Consider the following 24,312-nt stretch of genomic DNA (forward strand, 5'->3'; position numbering starts at 1 on the left):
AGCTTTTTATGTGAAGGAAAAATAAGATCCTTTTTTTGTTTTGTTTTTTGAGATGGAGTCGTGCTCTGTCATCCAGGCTGGAATACAGTGGTGTGATCTCTGCTCACTTGAACCTCCCGGGTTCAAGTGACTCTCCTACTCAGCCTCCTGAATAGCTGGGATTACAGGCATGTGCCACCATGTCTGGCTAGTTTTTGTATTTTTAGTAGACAGGGGGTTTCACCATGTTGGCCAGGCTAGTCTTGAACACCTGACTTCAGGTGATTCACGCACCTTGGAATCCCAAAGTGCTGAGATTACAGGCATGAATCAGCGTGCCTGGCCAAGATCCTTTTCAGACAAGCACATGCTAAGGGAATTCTTATCACCAAGTCTTACAAGAGATCCTTAAGGATGGCTATATATGGAAAGGATAGACTAATATTGGCCACCAAAAAAGCACACTTAGGTACGTAGACCATTAACACTATAAAGCAATCAAGTCTGCATAACAATCAGCTAACATGATAACAAAATCAAACCTCAACTGATCAATTGAATCTTGAATGTAAATTGCCTAACTGCTCCAAATAAAAGACAAACAGTGGCAAGTTGGATAAAGAAAGCAAGACCCAACTATATGCTGTCTTTGAGATAATCATCTGACATGTAATGACACTGTGGACTCAAAGGGATGGAGAAAATTTTACCGAGTAAATGGAAAACAGAAAAAAAGCAGGGGTTACTGTTCTAATTTCAGACAAAACAGACTTTAAACCAATGATAACCAAAAAAGACACAGAAGGACATTATATAATGGTAAACAGTTTAATTCAACAAGAAGATCTGACTGTCCTAAATATATACAGACACAGACACACACACACACACACACACACACATGCAACACAGGAACACCCAGAACACACACACACAGACACACACACACACACACACACATGCAACACAGGAACACCCAGAACACACACACACACAGACACACACACACACACACACACAACACAGGAACACCCAGAACACACACACACACACACAGACACACACACACACACACACACACGCAACACAGGAACACCCAGATTTATAAAGCAATTTCTTAAAGACTTACAAAGAGACTTATATAACTAAACAGTAATAGTGAGAGACTTCAACACCCCGCTGACAGTATTAGACAGATAATTGAGGCACAAAACTAACAAATGTATTTGGGACTTGACCAAATGGGCCTAACATAAACCTACAGAACTCTCTGTCCCAAAACAGCAGAATACATTTTTCTCTTTTGCATGGACACATACACCAAAATCAACCACACAATTGGCCATAAAACAATCCTCAGCAAATTAAAAAAACCCGAATCATACCAAACACATTCTTGGATGACAGTACAATAAAAATAGAAATAAATACTAACAAAACTGCTCAAAACCACACAGTTACATGGAAATTAAACAACCTGCTCCTATGTAACTTTTGGATAACAATGAAATAAGGTAGACATCAAGAAATACTTTGAAACCATTGAGAACAAAGATATAACATATCAGAATCTCTGGAACACAGCTAAAACCGTGTTAAGAGAAAAGCTTATAGCATTAAATGCCCACATCAAATAGATCTCAAATTAGTAACTAACATCACACCTAGAGTAACTAGAGAAACAAGAGCAAACCACTCAAGAACTAGAAGAAGAAAAGCAATAACCAAAATCAGAGGCAAGCTGAATGAAATTGAGATGTGAAAAACCATAAAAAAGATCAAGACATCAGGAGTTGTTTTTTTGAAAGAAACATTAGTAGATCACTAACTAGACAAATAAAGAAAAAAAGAGAAGATCCAAATAAACACATCAGAAATAACAAAGAGAACATTACCACCAACTACACAGAAATACAAAAAACCCTCAGAGACTACTACTAATACCTTTAAGCACAAAAACAAGAAAACTTAGAATAAATGGATAAATTCTTGGAAACATAACACCTCCCAAGATTGAACCAGGAAGACATGGAATCCCTGAACAGACCAATAATGAGTTCTGAGATTGAATCAGTAACAAAAAGCTAACCAATCATAAAAATCACAGGATCAGATGAAGTCACAACTAAATGATATCACATGAATAAAGGAAAGCTGGTACCATTCCTATTGAAACTATTTCAAAAAATTGAGGAGGAGGGACTCCTCCCTAACCCATTCTAATGAGGTCGGAATCATCCTGATACAAAATCTGGCAGAGACAGATCAAAATGAAAACTTCTGAACAGTGTCCTTGATAAGATGCAAAAATCCTCAACAAAATACTAGAAAACGAAATCCAGCAAGGTATCAAAAATTCCACCACCTTTAATTAGGCTTTATCCCTAGAAGGTAAGGTTTGTTCAACATACATGAATCAATAAATGTGATTCATCACATAAACAGAACTGAAATAAAAAACCACATGATCATCTCAATATATACAGAAAAAGCCTTTGATAAAATGTAAAATCTTTTTATGTTAAAAACCCTTGATACACTAGGTATTGAAGGAACATACCTCAAAATAATAACAGCCATGTGTAACAAAATCACAGGCAACATTATGCTGAATGGGCAAAAAATTGAAACATTTGAGAACTGGAACAAGACAAGGATGCCCACCATCAACGCTCATTCAACATTGTACTAGATGTCCTAACCAGAGGAATAAGGCAAGAGAAACAAAGTAAAGACATTCAAATAGGAAGAGAGGAAGTCAAACTATCTGTTTGTAGAGAACATGATTCTACATCTAGAAAACCCCATAGTCTCAGCCCAGGAGCTCCTTCAGCTGATAGACAACTTCAGCAAAGTTTCAGAATACAAAATCAATGCACGAAAATCACTGACATTTCTACACACCAACAATAGCCAAGCTGAGAGACAAATCAGGAACAAATCACATTCACAAGTGCCACAAAAGGAATATAATACCTAGGAATACAGCTAACCAAGGAGGTGAACAATTTCTACCATGAGAATTACAAAACACTGTTCAAAGAAATCAGAGATGACACAAACATTTCATGTTTATGAATGGGAAGAATCAATATATTTAAAATGGCCATACTGCCCAAAGCAATTTATAGATTCAGTGCTATTTTCATCAAACTGTCAAAGGCATTCTTCACATAATTATAGAAAACTTTTTAAAAATTTATGTGGAACCAAAAAAGAACCCCAACATCCAGGAAAATACTAAGCACAAAGAACAAATCTGAAGATATCACATTACCTGACTTCAAACTATACTACAAGGTTACAGTAACCAAAACAGCATGGTACTAATACAAAAACAAACACATAAATAAGTGGAACAGAATAGAAAGCTCAGAAATATACCTGTAACTGTATGATCTTTGACAAAGTCAACAAAACAGGCAACGGGGAAGGGACACACTATTTAGTAAATGGTACTGGAATAACTGGTTAGCCTTACGCAGAAGATTAAAACTGGACTTCTTCCTTACACTATAGACAAAAATCAATGCAAGCTAGGTTAGAGATGCATATGTAAAACATACAACTATAAAAACCCAGAAGACAACCTAAAAAAATGTCATTGTGGACATAGGTCCTGGCAAAAATTTCATGGTGAAAATGCCAAAAACAATTGCAATAAAACCCCAAAATTGTCAAAAGAAATCTGATTAACTGAAGAGCTTCTGCACAGCAAAAGGAACTATCAACAGACTAAACAGAAAGCCTACAGAATGGGAGAAAATATATGCAAGCTACATATCCAATAAGTGTTGAATATCCAGAATCTAGGATGAACTTAAACAAATTTATGAGAAAAAAACAACCCCATTAAAACGTCCACAAAGAACATGGACAGACACTTTTTCAAAGAATACATACATGTGGCCAAGCAGAATATGAAAAAATGTTTAACATCACTAATCATCAGAGAAATGCAAATCAAAACCACAATGAGATACCATCTCACACCAGTCAGAATGTGCATTATTAAAAAGTCAAAAAATAGCTAATGCTGACAAGGTTACAAAGAAAAGGGAATGTGTATACATTGTTGGTAGACCTGTGATATGGTTTGGCTGTGTCCCCACCCAAATCTCATCTTGAATTCCCACGTGTTGTGGGAGGTATCTCGTGGGAGGTAATTGAATCATGGGGGCAGGTATTTCCTGTGCTGTTCTCATGATAGTGAATATGTCTCACAAGAGCCGATGGTTTTAAAAATGTGAGTTTCCCTGAAAAAGCTCTCTTGTCTGCTGCCATGTAAGATGTACCTTTTACCTTATGCCATACTTGTGAGGCCTCCACAGTCATATGGAACTGTAAGTTTGATAAATCTCTCTCCCTCTCTTTTTTTTTTCTGTAAATTGCCCAGTCTCAGGTATGTCTTTATCAGCAGTGTGAAAAGAGACTAATACAGTAAATTGGTACCAGTAGAGTGGGGCACTGCTGAAAAAATACTAAAAAATGTAAAAGCAACTTTGGAAATGTGTAATAGGCAGATGTTGGAACAGTTTGGGGGGCTCAGAAGAAGACAGAAAAATGTGAGAAAGTTTGGAATTCCCTAGAAACTTGTTGAATGGCTTTGACCAAAATGCTGATAATGATATGGACAATGAAATCCAGGCTGAGGTGGTCTCAGATGGAGATGAAAAACTTGTTGAGAACTGGTGCAAAGGTGACTCTTGTTATGTTTTAGCAAACAGACTGCTGTCATTTTGCCCCTGTCCTAGAGATTTCTGGAACTTTGAACTTGAGAGAGATGATTTATGGTATCTGGTGGAAGAAATTTCTAGGCAGCAAAGCATTGAAGATGTGACTTGGGTGTGTTAAAAGCATTGTCTTAAAAGGAAAACAGAGCAATAAAAGTTTGGAAAATTTGCAGCCTGACAATGTGATAGATAAGACAAATCCCATTTTCTGAGGGGAAATTGAAGCCAGCTGCAGAAATTTGCATAAGTATTGAGAAGCTGAATGTTGATCCCCAAGACAATGGTGAAAATGTCTCCAACCCATGTCAGAAGTCTTCATGGCAGTCTCTCCCATCACAGGCTTGGAGGCCTAGAAGGAAAACGTGGTTTTGTAGACTAGGCCCAGGGTCTCTTTGCTGTGTGCAGACTAGGAACTTGGTGCTCTGTGTCCCAGCCACTGTAGCTGTGACTAAAAGGGGCCAAGGTAGAGCTCAGGTTGTTTCTTCAGAGGGTAGAAGCTCCAAGCCTTGGCAGCTTACACATGGTGTTGAGCCTGTAGGTGCACAGAAGTCAAGAATTGAAATTTGCGAATCTCTGCCTAGATTTCAGAAGATGTATGGAAATTCCTGGATTCCCAGGCAGAAGTTTGTTGCAGGGGCAGGGCACTCATGGAGAACCTCTGCTAGGGCAGTATGGAGGGGAAATATGGGGTCAGAAACCCCACACAGAGCCCCTACTGGGGCACAACTTAGTGGAGCTGTGAGAAGCAGGCAACCATCCTGCAGACTCCAAAATGATAGATCCACTGACAGCCTGCACCAAGTACCTGGAAAAGCCACACACTCAATGCTAGGCTATGAAGCTAGCCAGGATAGGGGCTATACCCTGCAAAGCCACAGGGGCAGAGCTGCCCAAGACCATGGGAACTCACCTCTTGCATTCAGCATGACCTGAATGTGAGATGTGGAGTCAAAGGAGATTATTTTGGAGCTTTATGATTTGACTGCACCACTGGATTTTAGATGTGCATGGGGCCTGTAGCCCCTTTGTTTTGGTTAATTTCTCCCATTTGAAATGACCATATTTACCAAAATGCCTGTACCACCATTGTCTCTAGGAAGTAACTAAATTGCTTTTGATTTTACAGGCTTATAGGCAGAAGGTACTTGCCTTGTCTCCAATGAGACTTTGGACTGTGGACTTTTGAATTAATATTGAAATGAGTTAAGACTTTGGGGTACTGTAGGAAAGGCATGATTGGTTTTAAAATGTGAGGACATAAGATTTGGGAGGGGTCAGAGGCAGAATGATATTGTTTGGTTTCGTCCCAACCCAAATATCATCTTGAATTCCCATGTATTGTGGGAGGGACCTGGTGTGAGGTAACTGAATCATGAGGCCAGACCTTTCCTGTGCTGTTCTTGTGATAGTGAATAAGTCTCATGAGATCCAATAGTTTTAAAAATGGGAGTTTCCCTGCACAAGCTCTCTTCTCTTGTGAGGCCTCCCCAGCCATGTGAAACTGTAAGTCCAACAAACCTATTTCTTTTGAAAATTGCCCAGTCTTGGGTATGTATTTATCAGCAGCATGAAAATAGACTAACTCAGACTGTAAATTAGTTCAGCCATAGTGGAAATCAGTGTGGCAATTTCTCAAAGAACTTAAAACAGAATTACCATTCAATCTTGCAATCCCATGATTGGGTGTATACCTAAAGGACTATAAACCATTAGACTATAAAGACACATGCATGCATATGCTCAACATAGCACTATTCACAATAGCAAAGACATGGAATCAACCTACATGCCTATAATTAGTAGAATGGATAAAGAAAACGTTGTACAGATACACCATGGAATACTATGCAACCATAAAAAAGAACAAGATCATGTCCTTTGCAGCAACATGGATGGAGCTGGATGCCATTATTGTAAACTAACTCACTCAGAAACAGAAAACCAAATAACCAAATACTGCACGGTCTTGCTTATAAGAGGGAGCAAACATTGACTACACATGAACACATCTGTTCTTGAGGATGGAAGGGGGAGGGAGAGGACCTAAAAATCACCAATTGGGTACTAAGCTTGTTACCTAGATGATGAAATAATCTGTACAACAAACCCTTGTGACATGCAGTTTACCTATATAACAAACCAGAATATGTACCCCTGAACCTAAAATAAAAGTAAAAAAAAGAAAGCTACACACAAAATGCAGAACTTTATTGGAAACTCTCAAGACATTGACATAGTATTGGGTATTCTCGTTTAGGGTGATGGGGTCTTGAGTAGATATCTTAGAGTTATTCATATTATCAGAATACAGGTATTTGTGCATTACTCTAATAATTGCCAGTAGAAGAGGATTTGGTTTTCTCTGAAGGCTGGTGTTATAAAGAATTTACCAACAATAGTCAATACAATAGATTAAGTTGCTCATTCTTTGGGGTACTTCTATTTGGTACCTCCATTTAAAATACTCACCTAGGGCCAGGTGCGGTGGCTCACACCTGTAATCCCAGCACTTTGGGAGGCCAAGGTGGGTGGATCACGAGATCAAGAGATCGAGACCATCCTGGCCAACATGGTGAAACCCTGTCTCTACTAAAAAATACAAAAATTAGCTGGGAGTGGTGGCGAATGGCTGTAGTCCCAGCTACATGGGAGGCTGAGGCAGGAGAATTGCTTGAACCTGGGAGGCGGAAGTTACAGTGAGCTGAGATCACACCACTGCACTCCAGCCTGGTGACAGAGTGAGACTCCATCTCAAAAATAAACAAAAACCAAAAACTCACCTAGGATGGAAACTGTTTTTAGTCCTTCAGTAAAGAACGGCTTTGCTAACACATGGTCAGCTTATTTAATACCTGTCATTTTCATTCTAAGTCTAACATAATTCATAGATCTGACATCACCTCTTATTGGACATAGACATGAAGAATTACTCCCTCTTTTATGTTTCTGTTTTGGGACTTCTCATACAGACATGTGATATAGCTGTCTCTCCTTCCTACCTTCTCAAAAACAGGTCCTATGTTTTCTTCATCCATATATTCCCAACACTACACCACAATAGAGATTTAACAAGTATTCTTTTTCTTCCTTTCCCTTTTTTCTCAACCCATGAATAGTATAAGCTCATCATTCTGTTAAATATTTTGAAATGTAGAAGTATGGAAATGTCTGGCACTGAGATTCTAAGCATGGGACACTGTTGTCTGTGCAACACTGAAGAATGAAATCCACCTGCCTCGGCTAACTGGGTAGGGTGAACAGGATCTTGAATTACATAGAAAGTTACCATACATCCTGGTTTTCTGAAACAGTCCTGTCTAATTTCTCTTGTACTGGCATAATTATTAACAGCATTCCTTTCTATTATAAAAAGTGTCTCAATTTGTACAATACATTACTTGACCACTTTGCGTAGGATTAGTTTTCAACAGTGACATTATGTTGTCCCACAAAGAAATGGCAGTGGACCAAGGAATCCCAGGTTGGTTCCTTGGATATGAGAGCTGTTAAGGCTTCTGACAATTTAGGAGGGAGGAATAACTTCAAGAAGGAGTTCAAATATATCCTGTTTTTTTTTTTAATTAATACCTGGCATTTTATTCACTTTTATGCAACTTTCTGAAAAGATATACTTCACTGCAGTGAATAGTACCTGCATGTGACCAGAATTTCTGTTTTCATCTAATACTAAGTTAACAGGGTAGAATTTTTTTTTACCTTAAATTAAGTCTCAGTTTTAATTACCATGCTTCCTCCTTAGCATATAACTGACCCTATAAAAGTAATCTCAGTTTTGATTTTCCATTTAATCCAGAAGTTAATTAAAAGGATCTTATATAAAATTTGCCTGTGGCTAGATATTACTGATTGGTTACACATTTTCATAATTACTTTTTTTTCCTTTTTTTATTTTTTGAGATGGAGTTTCACTGTTGTTACCCAGACTGGAGTGCAATGGCACTATCTCGGCTCACCGCAACCTCCGCCTCCTGGGTTCAAGCAATTCTCCTGCCTCAGCCTCCTGCCTTAGCTGGGGCTACAGGCGTGCACCACCATGCCCAGCTAATTTTTTTTTTTTTTTTTGTATTTTTAGTAGAGACGGGGTTTCACCTTCTTGACCAGGATGGTCTCAATCTATTGACCTCGTGATCCACTCGCCTCGGCCTCCCAAAGCACATTTTCGTAATTTCTATTGCCATTGCACAATACCTAGAAAATATGACCTGCTTGATATCAGCTTTCTTGAAATTAATGACATTTTTAGACCTACAACCTTACTATTTAGAATAATTTTTTCTTGTACTGGAAAATAATATAGAGTATATCCTGAGTAAGGCATGTAGGTATTTCAGCAATTAATTTGAAAAATAAGAGATGTGATATATATGTTACTCTGAATTGGTGAAGAAGTTTATCCCACTCAATTCTATTTTAGAATTGTTGCTTACTTTAGCCCTAGGGACCTGATAATTTACATGGTTCTTAAACTGAGCTCCAGGCAATAGCTTCTAGCATCTTAATCTATGATCTTGAGATGATATAACTTTTGCTTATAGGAAGACACAGAATTTAACAATGAAGTAGACCTCTGCTTCCTTTCCAGAGGTCTACTTTCCTCTTCTATGGGAACTGAGCCCCTTTTCCTCGGAGAAATGCTTCCATATAGTTTAGGTGATTTCCTTTGTTACTCTTCTATTACCGCTCTTAATCCTTAACAAGAGGCTGAACACATGACATACACTTGACCAATCAGAGTACTCCATCCCTCTGGCCACACTGTGGGACCGGGTAGGAAATTGATCCCAGATAGGCCAATTTATGACCTTTTCTGGACTTTACTGTTGAACCTATTGGAAAAGACTTTTATTCTGCAAAGCTTGCTAAACGGTTTTGATTTTTAGATTCCACAAATAAGTGAGAGCATGTGATGTTTGTCTTTCTGTGCCTGGCTTATTTCACTTAGCATAATGGACTCTAGTTCCAATGCATATGCTAATTCTTTTTTTTTTTATGGCTGAATGGCACTCCATTGTGTAGATGTACCATATTTTCTTTATTCATTCATCTATTGATGGGCACTTAGGTTGCTTCCAAATTTGGCTATTGTGAACAGAACTGCAATGAACATGAAAGTGTAGATATCTCTTCAATGTACTGATTTCCGTCGTTTTGGATATACGCCCAGCAGTGGGATTGCTGGATCATATGGTAGCCCTATTTTTAGTTTTTTGAGGAACCTCCAAACTGTCCTCCATAGCAGTTGTACTAACTTACATTCCCACTAACAGTGTGCGAGTGTTCCCTTTTCTCCATATCTTTGCCAGCATTTGTTATTGCCTTTTTGGTTATAAGTCATTTCAACTGGGGTGAGATGATATCTCATTGTAGTTTTGATTTGCATTTCTCTGATGATCCATCATATTGAGTACGTTTTCACATGCCTGTTTGCAATTTGTATGTGTTCTTTGAGAAATGTCTGTTCAAATTTTTTCCCATTTTAAATCAGATTATTAGATTTCTTTTCCCACAGTTGTTTGAGCTCCTTATATATTCTGGTTATTAATCTCTTGTCAGAAGCGTAATTTGCAAATATTTTCCCCAATTCTGTGAGGTGTCTCTTCATTTTGTTGATTGCTTCATTTGCTGTGCAGAAGCTTTTTAACTTAATGAGATCCCATCTACCCATTTTTATTTTGGTTGCCTGTGCTTGTAAGGTATTATTCAAGAAATTATTGCTCAGACTAATGTACTGTAGAGTTTCTCTGATGTTTTCTTGTATTAGTTTCATAGGCTGAGGTCTTAGATTTAAGACTTAAATCCATTTTGAATTTATTTTTGCATATGGTGAGAGACAGGGATTTAGTTTCATTTTTCTGCATATGGATATCCAGTTGTCTCAGCACCATTTATTGAAGAGACTGTCTTTTCTCCTGTGTTTGTTCTTGGCATCTTTGTCAAAAAATGAGTTCCCTGTAGGTGTGCAGATTTGTTTCTGGGTTCTCTATTATGTTCCATTGGTATATGTGTCTGTTTTTATGCCAGTACCAGGCTGCTTTGGTCACTATAGCTTTGTAGTATAATTTGAAGTCAAGTAATGTGATTCCTCTTGTTTTATTCTTTTTACTTAGGATAGTTTTGGCTATTATGGGTCTTAAATGGTTCCCTATAAATTTTAGAATAATTTTTTCAATTTATGTGAAGAATGTCATTGGTATTTTGTTAAAAATTGCATTGAATCTGTAGATTGCTTTGGGTAATATGGATACTTAACAATATTAATTCTTCTTATCTATGAACATGGAATAAGTTTCCATTTTTTGGTGTCCTCTTCAATTTCTTTCATTAGTGTATTATAGTTTTCATTATAAAGATCTTTCACTTCCTTGGTTAATTCTTTGATATTTAATTTTGTTTGTGCAGACAACACCCAGTACCAGCCTGGAGCCTGTTAGACTTGTGGGGTAGCTAGACCCAGAAGAGAGAGACAACAATCACTGCAGTTCATTCAGCTCATAGGAAGCCATGTTCATAGGAAAAGGGGAGATTACTACATCAAGGCAACACCTCGTGAGACAAAAGAATTTGAACAACAGCCTTCAGCCCTAGACCTTCCCTCTGACAGAGCCTACCCGAATGAGAAGGAACTAGAAAAACAACTGTGGTATATGACAAAACAAGGTTCTTTAACCACCCCTAAAAATCACACTACTTCACCAGCAGTGGATCCAAACCAAGAAGAAATTCCTGATTTACCTGAAAAAGAATTCAGGTTAGTTATTAAGTTAATAAGGGAGCCACCAGAGAAAGACAAAGCCCAGTGAAAAGAAATACATAAAATGATACAAGAGGTGAAGGGAGAAATATTCAAGGAAATAGTTAGCATAAAGAAAAAACAGTAAAAATTGCAGGAAACATTGAACACACTTATGGAAATGCAAAATGCTCTGGAAATTCTCAGCAATAGAATTGAACAAGTAAAAGAAAAATATTTGGAGATCTAAGACAAGGTCTTTAAATTAGTTCAGTCCAACAAATACAAAGAAAAAAGTAAAAGAAAATATTAACAAAGCCTCCAAGAAGTCTTGGATTATGTTAAATGACAAAACCTAAGAATAATTAGTGTTCCCAAGGAAGAAGAGATATTTAAAAGTTTGAAAAAAACACTTGGGGAAATAAGGAATACTTTCCCAGCCTTGCTAGAGACTAGACACTTAAATACAAGAAGCATGAAGAACACCTGGGAAATTCGTCACAAGAAGATAATCACCTAGGCACATTGTCATCAGGTTATCTAAAGTTAAGACAAAGGAAAGAATTTTAAGAGCTGTGAGACAGAAGCACCAGGTAACCTATAAGGGAAAACCTATCAGATTAATGGCAGATTTCTCAGCTGAAACCCTGCAAACTAGAAAGAATTGAGGTCCTATCTTCAGCCTCTTCAAACAAAACAATTATCAGCTGAGAATTTTGTATGCAGTGAAACTAAACATCATATAAAAAGGAAAGATATAGTCTTTTTCAGACAAACAAATGCTGAGAGACCTTGTTGCTACCAAGTGAGTTTTACAAGACCCACTAAAAGGAGCTCTTAATCTTGAAACAAATCCTGGAAACACATCAAAATGGAACGATTTTAAAGGATAAATCACACGAGACTTATAAAAAAAGTACAAGTTAAAAAGCAAAAACAAAGCCCCCCCAAAAACAGGCAACAAATAGCATAATGAATGCAACAAACAGTACCTCATATCTCAATACAACATTGAATATAAATAGTCTAAATGCTCCACTTAAAAGATACAGAATTGCAGAATGGATAAGAACTCATCAACCAACTATCTGCTGCCTTCAGGAGACTCACAAAACATATAAGGACTGACATAAACTTAAAGTAAAAAGTGGAAAAAGGCATTGCATGCAGGTGAAAACCAAATGAGAGCAGATGTAGCTATTCTTATATAAGACGAAACAAACTTTAAAGCAACAGCAGTTATAAAAGACAAAGAGGGACATCGCATAATGATAAAAGGCCTTGTCCAACAGGAAAATATCACAATTCTAAACATATATGCACCTAACATTGGAGGTCCCAAATTTATAAAACAATTACTAGTGGAGATAAGAAATGATGTAGACAGCAACACAATAATAGTGGGGAACTTCAATACTCCATTGACAGCAGCAGATGGGTCTTTAAGACAGAAAGTCAATAAAAAAACAATGGATTTAAACTATCTCTTGGAACAAACAGACTTAACAGATACATACAGAACTAAATTTTATACAAAAACTGCAAAATACATATTCTATTAAATTGCACATGGAACTTTCTCCAACATAAACCATATAATAGGCCATAAAGTGAGCCTCAATAAATTTAAGAAATTGAAATTATATCAAGCACTCTCTCAGACCACAGTGAACTAAAACTGGAAATCAGCACCAAAAGGAAACTTCAAAACCATACAAACACATCAAAATTAAATAACCTGCTCCTAAATGTGAGCAATGAGTAAAAAATGAAATGAAAATGGAATTTTTAAAATTCTTCAAACTGAAGGACAATAATGACACAAACTATCAAAACATCTGGGATACTGCAAAGGCAGTACTAAGAAGAAAGTTTATAGCCCTGAACACCTACATCAAAAATACTCAAAGAGCACAAGCTGACATTCTAAGGTCGCACCTCAAGGAACTGCAGAAGACAAGACAAACCACACCAAACTCAGCAGAAGAAAGGAAATAACTGAGATCAGAGCAGAGGTAAATGTAATTGAAACAAACAACAACAAAAGAAATACAAAAAATAAATGAAAGAAAAAACTGGTTCTTTGATAAGAGAGATAAAATTGATAAATCACTAACAAGATTAACAAAGAAGAGAGAAAATTCAAATAACCTCATTAAGAAATGAAATAGGAGATATTACAACTGACACCATAGAAATAAAAATGTCATTCAAGTTTACTATGAATACCTTTACACACATAAACTATAAAACCTAGGAGAGATGGATAAATTCTTGGAAAGATACAATCTTAGCTTAAATTGGGAAGAATTAGATACACTGCACAGACCAATAACAAGCAGCGAGATAAAAATGGCAAATAAAAAATTACCACCAACATAAAAATCTCCAGGATCAGACGGATTCACAGCAGAATTCTACCAGACATTCAAAGAAGAATTGGTACCAATCATTTTGACACTATTACACAAAATAGAGAAAGAGGGAACCCCTACCCCTAAATTCATTCTATGAAGCCAGCATCACCCTAATACCAAAACTGGGAAAGGACATAACCTGAAGAGGAAACTACAGACTGATGAACATAGATATTAAAATCCCTGATGAACATAGATACTAAAATCATTAAAAAAATATTAGCTAACCAAATCCAATAACATATCAAAAAGAGAATCCACCATGATCAAGTAGGTTTCATACCAGGGATGCACTGATGGTTTAACATACACAAGTCATAAAAAAAATTAAAACCAAAATCACATTATCATCTCAGTAGATGCAGAAAAAGCATTAGACAAAATCCAGCATCTTTTTATGATTAAAACTCTCAGCAAATTTGGTATAGAAGATACACACCTCAATGTAATAAAAGCCATCTTTGACCAGCCAATATAATACTGAATGGGGAAAAGTTGAAAGCATTCCCTCTGATTACTGGAACAAGAAGGATGCCCACTCTTACCACTCCTCTTCAATATAGGACTGGAAATCCTAGCCAGAGTGATCAGATAAGACAGAGAGAGAGAAAAAAAGGGCATACAAATCAGCAAAGAGAAAGTCAAACTGTCACTGTGTGTTGATGATATGATTGTTTACCTTGAAAACCCTAAAGACTCCTTCAGAAGACTGCTAGAACTGATAGAAGAGTTCAGCAAAATTTCTGGATACAAGATTAACGTATACAAATCAGTAGCTCTTCTATACACCAACAGAGACCAAGTGGAGAGTCCAATCAAGAATTCAACCCCATTTACAGTAGCTGCAAAAATGAATAAAATAAAATACTTAGGAATTTACCTAACCAAGGAAGTGAAAGACCTCTACAAGGAAAACTAAAAAACACTGCTGAAAGAAATGGTAGACTACACAAGCAAATGGAAACACATCCCATGCTCATGGATGGGGAGAATCAAAATTGTGAAAATGACATATTGCCTAAAGCAATCTACAAATTGTATGCGATCCCTATGAAAAAACCACCATCATTCTTCACAGAATTAGAAAAAAATAATTACAAAGTTGATATAAAATCAAAAAAGAGCCCACATAGCCAAAAGAAAGATTAAGCAAAAAGAACAAATATGAAGGTATTACACTACCTGATTTCAAACTATTCTATAAGGCCATAGTCACCAAAACAGCATGGTACTGGTATAAAAATAGGCACATAGACCAATGGGACAAAACAGAGAACTCAGAAATACTTATAGCCAACTGATCTTTGACAAAGCAAACAAAAACAAAGTGGGGAAAAGATACCCTTTTCAACATATGGTGCTGGGATAATTGGCTAGCCACGTGTAGGATAATGAAACTGGATCATCATATTTTACCTTATACAAAAATCAACTTAAGATGGATTTAAAGTTAAAGCTAAGAACTAAAATGGAAAATTCTAGAAGATAACATTGGAAAAACCCTTCTAGATGCTGTCTTAGGCAAGGATTTCATGACTAAGACTCCAAAAGCAAATGCAATAAAAGTAAAGGTAAATAGCTGGGACTTAAAGAGCTTTTGTGTGACAAAAGGAATAGTCAGCAGAGTAAACAGACAATCCACAGAGTGGGAGAAAATCTTCACCATCCATACATCTGAATAAGGGACTATGCAGAATCTACAATAAACTCAGACAAATCAGCAAGAAAAACCAAACAATCCCATCAAAAAGTGGGCTAAGGACATAAATGGATAATTCTCAAAAGAAGATATACAAATGGCCAACAAACATATGAAAAAATGCTCAACATCAGTAATGATTAAGGAAATTCAAATCAAAACCACAATGTGATACCACTTTTCTCTTGCAAGAATCATCATAATCAAAAAATCAAAAAACACTAGGTGTTGATGTGGATGTGGTGAAGAGGTAACACTTCTATGCTGCTGGTGGGTATGTAAACTAGTACAAGCACTATGAAAAACAGTGTGGAGATGGCTTCAAGAACTAAAAGTAGAACTACCATTTGATCCAGCAATCCCACTACTGGGTATCTACCCAGAGGAAAAGAAGTCATTATACGAAAAAGATTGGCACATGCATGTTTATACCAGCACAATTTGCAATTGCAAAATCATGGAACCAACCCCAAATCCCCATCAGTCAACAAGTATATAACTGGTGTATATCTACAATGGAATACTACCCAGTCATTACTTGTTATTGGTCTTTTTGGGTTTGTATTTCTTCATGGTTGAATCTTGTTAAGTTGGAAGTATCTAGGAATTTGTCAATTTCTTCTAGATTTTCCCATTTATTGGCCTATAGTTGCTCATAGTAACCACTAATAATCCTTTGAATTCTGCAGGACCAATTTCATCTCTGATTTCATTATTTGAATCTTCTCTCTTTTTTGTAAGTCTGGCTGTAGGCTTTTCAATGTTGTTTAATTTTTCAAAAAAGCAACTTTTTGTTTCATTGATCATTTGAATTGTTTTCTTCATTTCGATTTCATTTACTTCTGCTCTGATATTTATGTTTCTTTTCTATTAATTTTGGGTTTGTTTTGCATTTACTTTTCTAGTTCTTTAAACACACCATTAGGTTGTTTATTTAAAGTTTTTCTTTTTTTTGATATAAGCACCTATAGCTATAAATTTTCCTCTTATTAATACTTTTGCTGTATCCTATAGGTTTTTTTATGTCGTATTTCCTTAACATTTGTCTCAAGAATTTTTTTCAATCTCCTTCTTAATTTCTTCATTGACCTACTAGTCATTCTGGAACATATTGTTTAATTTCCATGTATTTTTATAGTTTCAAAATTCCTCTTGTTTTTGATTGCCAGTTTTATTCCATTGTGGTCAGAGAAGATGCTTGATATTATTTTAATTTTTTGTGAATGCTGTTTTGTGATCTAATAGACAGTCTATCCTTGGGAGTGTTCCATGTGCTAAGGAAAAGAATGTGTATTCTGAAGCCGGTAGATGAAATGTTCTGTAAATATCTATTATGTTTATTTGGACTACAGTGCAGGTTACATCCAATGTTAGTTAATTTTCTGTCTGGGAGATCTGTCCAAAGCTGAAGGTAGGGTATTAAAATCTCCAGGTATTATTTTATTAAGGTCTCTTTCTCTCTCACTTTAGCTCTAATAATATTTGCTACATATATCTGGGTTCTCCAGTGGGTACATATATATTTAAAATTGTTATATCCTTTTGCTGAATTAACTCATTTATCATTAGGTAGTGACCTTGTCTCTTCCTATATTTTTTATCTTGAAATCTATTTTGTCCCATATAAGTACAGCTACTCTTGTTCTTTTTTTGGTTTCCATTTGCATGGAATATCTTTCTCTATCTTTTAAATTTTCAGTTTGTGTGCATTTATAAGTCAAGTGTGTTTCTTTTAGGCAACAGTTCTTTGGGTCATGTTTTTAAATTTATTCAGCCAGTCTATGGCCTTTGATTGGAGAGTTTAGGCCACTTACACTCAATGTTATTATTGATAAGTAAAGACTTACTTCTTCCATTTTGTTATTTGTTTTCTTGTTGTTTTGTGGTCTTCTTTCTTTTCTTCCTGTCTTCCTTTTAGTAAAGGTGATTTTATCTGATGATATAATTTAGTTTCTTGCACATTATTTCTTGTGTAACCATTGTATGTTTTTTGGTTTGAGATTACTATGATGTTAGCAAATAATATTTTTTAACCCCTTATTTTAAGCTAATAACAACTTAACATTGCTTGCATAAACAAACACACAAAAAGAAAACAAAGACTCTGTCTCTTAACTTTGTCCTTCCACTTTTTAAATTCTATTTAGATTTTATTATATTATGTTTTGAAAAGTTGTATTTTTGATTAGTTCATTGTTTAGTTTTCCTACTTGAGTAGTTTACATACCACAGTTACAATGTTATAATATTGTGTTTTCTGTGTACTTACTACTACCAGTGAGTTTTGTACCTCAGATACTTCCTTATTGCTCATTAATGTCCTTTTCCTTCTCATTAATATGCTCTCATTAGCATTTCTTGTAGGACAGGTCTGGTGTTAATGAAGTCCCTCAGATTTTGTTTGTCTGGGAAAGTATTTATCCTTTATTTTTGAAAGTCATTTTCACCAGAGTACTATAGCAGGATAAATGTTTATTTTTTTTAGCACTTGAAATATGTTATGCCACTCTCTCCGGTCCTGTAAGATTTCCATTGGAAAGTCTGCTGCCAGACCTATTAGAGCTCCGCTGTACATTATTTGTTTCTCTTCTCTTGCTGCATTTACGATCCTTTCTTTATCCTTGACCTTGGGAGTTTGATTACTAAATGCCTTTATGTGGTCTTCTTTGGGTTAAATCTGTTGGTATTCTATATTTGGATATTGATATCTTTGTCGAGGTTTGGGAAGTTCTTTATTATTCCTTTAATAAACTTTCTATGCCTATATCTTTACCTCCCTTTTAAGGACAATAACTCTTAGATGTTTTCTTTTGAGACTACTATCTAGATTCTGTAGGTGTGCTTTTTTTTTCTTTTGTTTTCTCTGTGTATTTTCAGTTAGCCTGTCTGCAAGCTCATTAATTATTTCTTCTGCTTGATCAATTCTGCTATTAAAAGACTCTGATGTATTCTTCAGTATACTAAATGCATTTTAACTCTAGAATTTTTGCTTGATTCTTTTAAATTATTTTAATTTCTTTGTTAAATTTATCTGATAGAATTCTGAGTTTCTTCTCTGTGTTACCTTGAATTTCTTTGAGTTTCCTCAAAACAGGTATTTTAATTATCTATCTGAAAGGTCACATAACTCTGTTTCTTCAGGATTGGTCCCTGGTGATATTTTGATATTGCGATCTAAGCCATATCTGCCTTAGGGGCCGCCTAGGCCCAGTAATACTGTGGTTCTTGCAGACTTGTAGAGGTAGCACCTTGATGGTTTTATGCAAAATCTGAAAAAATTCTCTGGATTATCAGGCAGAGGTTCTTATTCTCTTTGCTTACATCCTCCAAATGAATGGAAGATCTCTTTTCTGAGTCATCTGGAGCTCAGGGTGGTTTAACATAAGTATCTCTGTGGCTAAAGCCACTAGGACTGTGCGGGGTTAGACCTGAAGTCAGCACAGCACTGGGTCTTACCCAAGGCCTGCTGTAATCACTCCCTAGTTATAGCCTATGTTCACTCAAGGCCCTGGGGCTCTACAATCAGCAGGTGGCAGAGCAACCAGGCCTGTGTCCTTCCCTTCAGTGTGGTGAGTTTCCCCTGGGCCTGTGCATGTCCAGAGGTGCTGTCAGAAAGCCAGGGTCTAGAGTCAATAATTTTAGAAGTCTAACTGATATTCTATTGTACTGGAGATGAGCTGGCATTGAAACCAAAAGACTCAGTCCTTCTCCTCTTTCCTCCCCTTTCCAAAGACAGAGATGCCTCACACCATGGCCACTACCACCAGAGATCTATGGGGAGTACTGCCAGACTACTACTAAGGTTTTTTTAAGGAAGGCCCAAAGGCTTTTCAGTCAACTTGTAGTGAAAGTCTGGCCTGAGACTCATGCTTCAGGGTAATGTGATCCCCTTTGGCCTAGGGCATTTCCAGAAATGTATTCCAAAAACCAAGTCCTGGAATTGGGGACCCCAAGGGCTCACTCTGTCCTCTAGCCCACTGTGGCCAAGTGGAAGACCATGTCCCCTTTGCTTTTTCCTCTGCTTTTCTCAAGTAGAAGGTATCTTGACCCATAGCCACAATAGCTGGGACTATGCTGAGTCTCACCTGAAGCCAGCAATTCTCAGGATATCACCTAAAGCCCTCCACATAATACCTAAGTGTCCTTGCTGGTTATTCAGGGCCCAAGGGCTTTTTAGTTAGCAGATAATGAGTCCTTCCAAGACTGAGTCTTCTTAAAGGTAGCAGCTTCCTTTCTGACCCACGCTGTGTCTAGAAATGACATCTTGGAGCTAGGGCCTAGAAAGGAGGGCTCATGACTCGGACTGGTGCCCTATCTTCCTGTGGCTGGAGCTGCAACTCAAGATGCAAGACAAAGTCCTCCCAACTTGAGTCCTCCTTGAGCAGAGGAGAGGGGTCTCTTTTGGAGCCATGACCTGTGCTGTCTGGGGTTAGTGGAGGGGTGATTCCAGCACTCCCTTAGACACTCTGACCACCACGGCTCCCCACCAAGTCCACTGTGTCTGGGCCTGGTAAAGCACTAGTACTCACCTAGGGATTTCAAGTTTATTTGTCTCCAGAATACTTTAGCTTGGGAGTGGCAAGGCTTACCAAAACTTAAATTCCAACAGCTGGGATTAGCAATTCTCCTCTGGCTATGGCTGGTTTAAATTATTCCTTGTAGGCAAGTGTCAGCTGAGTTTGATTTGGTTTTGTTTTCTGTTATAATAGGGAACCACTGAGGTCAATGTCTCACAACTGCTGCAATCTTTCTCTCCCCAACACACAGAAATGCTCTCTATACCACACTCCTGCTGCTGGAGGAAGGGGAAGCGGTGGTTTTGGCGATTCCAACCTGGTTTTCTTACCTCTTCAGTGCCTCTTTCAGCGATATGAAGTTAAAACTTTGTACTGTGAGTGCTCACCTGATTTTTCATTCTTATGAAGGTGCTTTCTTTAGGTAGCTAGTTGTTAAATTGGTGTTTTTGAAGGGGGAATCATTGATGGAGTCTTCTGCTGTCTTGCCTGGCTTATTCATAAGCTTTTAATTTTATATTTAAATGTGTGAATATAATTATGTATTTGGTATAAATTGCTTTAAGCTAAGGTCACTTACAACCTATGAATTCTAATATAAGTAGTAAGTAATCTTCTGCATTTCAGGGATCCAGTGTGTCAGATTTTTGAGGTTCACTAGAATAATAAATTAACTTTTCTTTGCATTTATATAATTCCCCTAATGGTCAAATTTGTTTACCGTCAGGTACTATTCAGCTGATCCATAGAGCCACATAAATCTATTACAGAGCTTTTTACTGAGCGAGGTTAATCTTGGATAAATAACATGGAGAGAGAAGGTAGTCAAGTGGGCAAACCTTGAGGAAAAAACTGAAGTAAACCTCTTTCCTCCACAAGTTTCCTGCCTTCTTTCTACACACTAGGATCCCACTTCCCTTCTGTTGCTCAAGGATATTTCTTTGGGATCAGTGGGGTAACATGTCCTCTGTCTCAAGTGTGAGAGATGGAAAGAAGATGCATCTGAGCTTCCACAAGATGCTCCTGCTCAGTACCCTGGGCAGTACATTGATAAGGAGATCTGGATTTATAAATCTTACATGAAAAAACATGTAGCTCAGCAGTCTGATGAAAAACAGGGTGATGAAAAACAGACAGCAAAAAATCCTGCAAAGAGAAAGCCAACAGACTGTTAACCAGAGGTTAGAAAACTTGGAACAAAAAACACGTCATACCTGATTGCGTGTCTGGCTCCTTACTGATATTCAAATGTTTCCCATGTGTCACCCGCTTTCCTGAGAGCCCTTTATAGTGGCAGCTCCCCTTTCCCATGCTCTGGCCCTCTGGTTATTCTCTGTCCATTACCATGTTTTCTTTTCCTGGTAGCATTTATCGCTAAAATCATTTCATTCTCTCATTTTTGGTTTTGTTTTGGTGAGTTGTTTTTCAAAACGGTTGGATTGTGTTATAAACCTCCAGCAAGGTATAGGTTTTTGTGAACCCACATCTTCTCCAACATGTGATATTATCAGATTTAAACACTTTTGCTGATCAAATCGGTGGAAAATAATCTCTTGTTATGGCCTCAATATGGATTTCCCTGATAACAATAATGATTAACATCTGTTCATAGGTTTATTGGTTTTATGTGTTTCTTCTTGCCCATTTATCTACAAGGAAGTTTGAGCTTTTCTTATTGATTTGTAAGAATTTGTTTTATGCTCTTGACATCGGTCCTTTTCCACTGTATGTATTGTTATATATCCTCCCAACTTATAACTTTGACTTGCTCTAGAATGTTAAAGAAAAACAGTTCTCAATTTTAGTAGGGTCTAGTTTGTCAATCTTTCCTTTCATTAGAATCAATCCTTTTTGCATCCTTAAAAAAAAATTCCCTATCCCAAAATGCAAAAGATATTCATATTTTCTATTAAAAGTCTATGGCAGTTTAAAAATATGTCTACAGATGGCTTCTTACTCCTCCTTTCAAGAGAATTCCCTTCCGTTGGAGTGTGGGTTGGACTTAATAACTTACTTCTGAAGAAAAGAATATGGTGGAAGTCACAGTGTGTAGTGTAGCTTCCTAGACTATATCATAAAGACATTGCAGTTTCCTCCATGCTCTTTGGAGGAAGCCAGCAGTCATGCTGTGAGGACACTCAAGCAGCCCTATGGAAGGGTCTATGCAGTGAGAAACTGAGACTTTCTGTCAACTACCAGAAAAAGTTTGCTACATGTGTGAGTTAGTTACCTTAGAAATATAACTTCTAGCTGCAGCCTAAGATTCTAATGACTGCAATTTTGGTCAACATCCTAACTGCAACTTCATGACAGATACTGAGCTACAACCACTTAGCTAAGTGGATTCCTGGCCCACAGAAACTGTGAGCTAATAAACGTTTGTTCTTTGAAGTCACTAAGTTTTGGGGATAATTTATTATGTAGCATAAAAAATAATACAGAGCTTTGAAGATTTTAATTTTTTTAAAGCATTTACATCTTTAACACATCCAGGCTTGCTTTTTGTATTTAGTGATCCAGTCTCATATAGATAACCATTTTTTTCCTGCTGTTCTTCCTTTTCCTTTTACATGCAGTCACTGTCACATACCAAAGTTTGCTATGTGCACAATTTCTGAACTCTTTGTTCCATTCCACTAGGCAGTTTTCGTATTCCTGCCCCAACATCACACTGTAATTACTATAGCATCATCCTAAGTCCTGATATCTGGAAGGGCATGTTCCCCACTCATTGCTCTTTAAAACTGTCCAGGTTATTCCTGACTCTTTAGTCTTCCATATAGAGTATATTTTAGAATTCCTTTATTCGATTCCATGGAAAACCATTTGGAGAGTTAGACTGGAATTAAGTTGAATTTATTAGTCATTTAAAGGCAGTTCTTACTTTCTTGATAAATGAGTTTCTATCCAAGATTATGTTGTCTTCTAACATTCATGTTATCTGTAACATTTTGTAATAATTTTTTATAAACCTCCCTATGGTGGTCTTGATTTTTTTTCTTTTTCTTTTTTGTATAACTGAGTACAAACAGAATTTTAATATATTTTATGAGAGTAACTCTAGACGGTGTATATACTTTGACAGAGAGTATAAAAGAATATTCTATATTTTTTATAATAGAGTATTTTGAGCGTTTTTATATTATGTATAGTGTTTCACAAACAAAGTACATATATTTTTTATAAATGAGTACAAATGGAATTTAAATACATTTTATCAGAGAGTGCATCTAAATAGTGTATATACTTTATAACAGTATGAAAGGACATTGTATATTTTGTATAACAGAGTATTTTGAGCATTTTTATACTATGGATAGTGTTTCACAAACAGAGTATGTGTATGTATATATATATACATATATATATTTATTGCATTTTAGGTTTTGGGGTACATGTGAAGAATATGCAAGATAGTTGCATAGGTACACACGTGGCAGTGAGTTGCTGCCTTCCTTGCCTTCACCCATATCTGGCATTTCTCCACATGCTATCTCTCCCCAACTACCCCCCTGCTGTCCCTCCCCGATTCCCCCCAATAGACCCCAGTGTGTAGTGCTCCCCTCCCTGTGTCCATGTCTTCTCATTGTTCATCACCTGCCTATGAGTGAGAACATGTGGTATTTTATTTTTTGTTCTTGTGTCAGTTTGCTGAGGATGATGTTCTCCAGGTTCATCCATGTCCCTACAAAGGACACGAACTCATAGTTTTTGATGGCTGCATAATATTCCATTGTGTATATGTGCCACATTTTCCCAGTCCAGTCTATCATCGATGGGCATTTGGGTTGGTTCCAGGTCTTTGCTATCATAAACAGTGCTGCAATGGACATTCGTATGCATGTGTCCTTATAGTAGAACGATTTATAGTCCTTTAAATATATACCCAGTAATGGGATTGCTGGGTCAAATGGAATTTCTATTTCTAGGTCCTTGAGGAAGCCCCACACTGACTTCCACAAGGGTTGAACTAATTGACACTCCCGCCAGCACTGTAAAAGTGTTCCTATTTCTCCACATCCTCTCCAGCATCTGCTATCTCCAGATTTTTTAATGATTGCCATTCTAACTGGCGTGAGATGGTATCTCAATGTGGTTTTGATTTGCATTTCTCTAATGACCAGTGATGATGAGCATTTTTTCATGTTTGTTGGCCTCATGTATGTCTTCTTTTGTAAAGTGCTTGTTCATATCCTTTGCCCATTTTTGAATTGGCTTG

At 36.9% G+C, this 24,312-nt stretch overlaps 1 protein-coding gene across 3 annotated transcripts in view; it reads right to left on the reverse strand.

Annotated features, from left to right (window-relative positions):
- Window positions 1-13,725: 13,725 nt before the first annotated feature.
- Window positions 13,726-24,312, reverse strand: part of TMCO5A (transmembrane and coiled-coil domains 5A) — a 64,091-nt gene continuing 53,504 nt past the window's right edge. For all 3 annotated transcript variants that reach the window (XM_035259888.3, XM_017977462.4, XM_054239746.2), the window contains exon 10: window positions 13,726-21,239. In XM_035259888.3, coding sequence (XP_035115779.3) covers window positions 21,041-21,239 — 199 coding nt within the window. In that variant the 3' untranslated portion in view covers window positions 13,726-21,040. The remainder of the gene's footprint in view (window positions 21,240-24,312) is intronic.

The sequence above is a fragment of the Callithrix jacchus genome, chromosome 8 (genome assembly GCF_049354715.1).
Source record: "Callithrix jacchus isolate 240 chromosome 8, calJac240_pri, whole genome shotgun sequence".
Classification (NCBI taxonomy): Eukaryota; Metazoa; Chordata; class Mammalia; order Primates; family Cebidae; genus Callithrix; species Callithrix jacchus.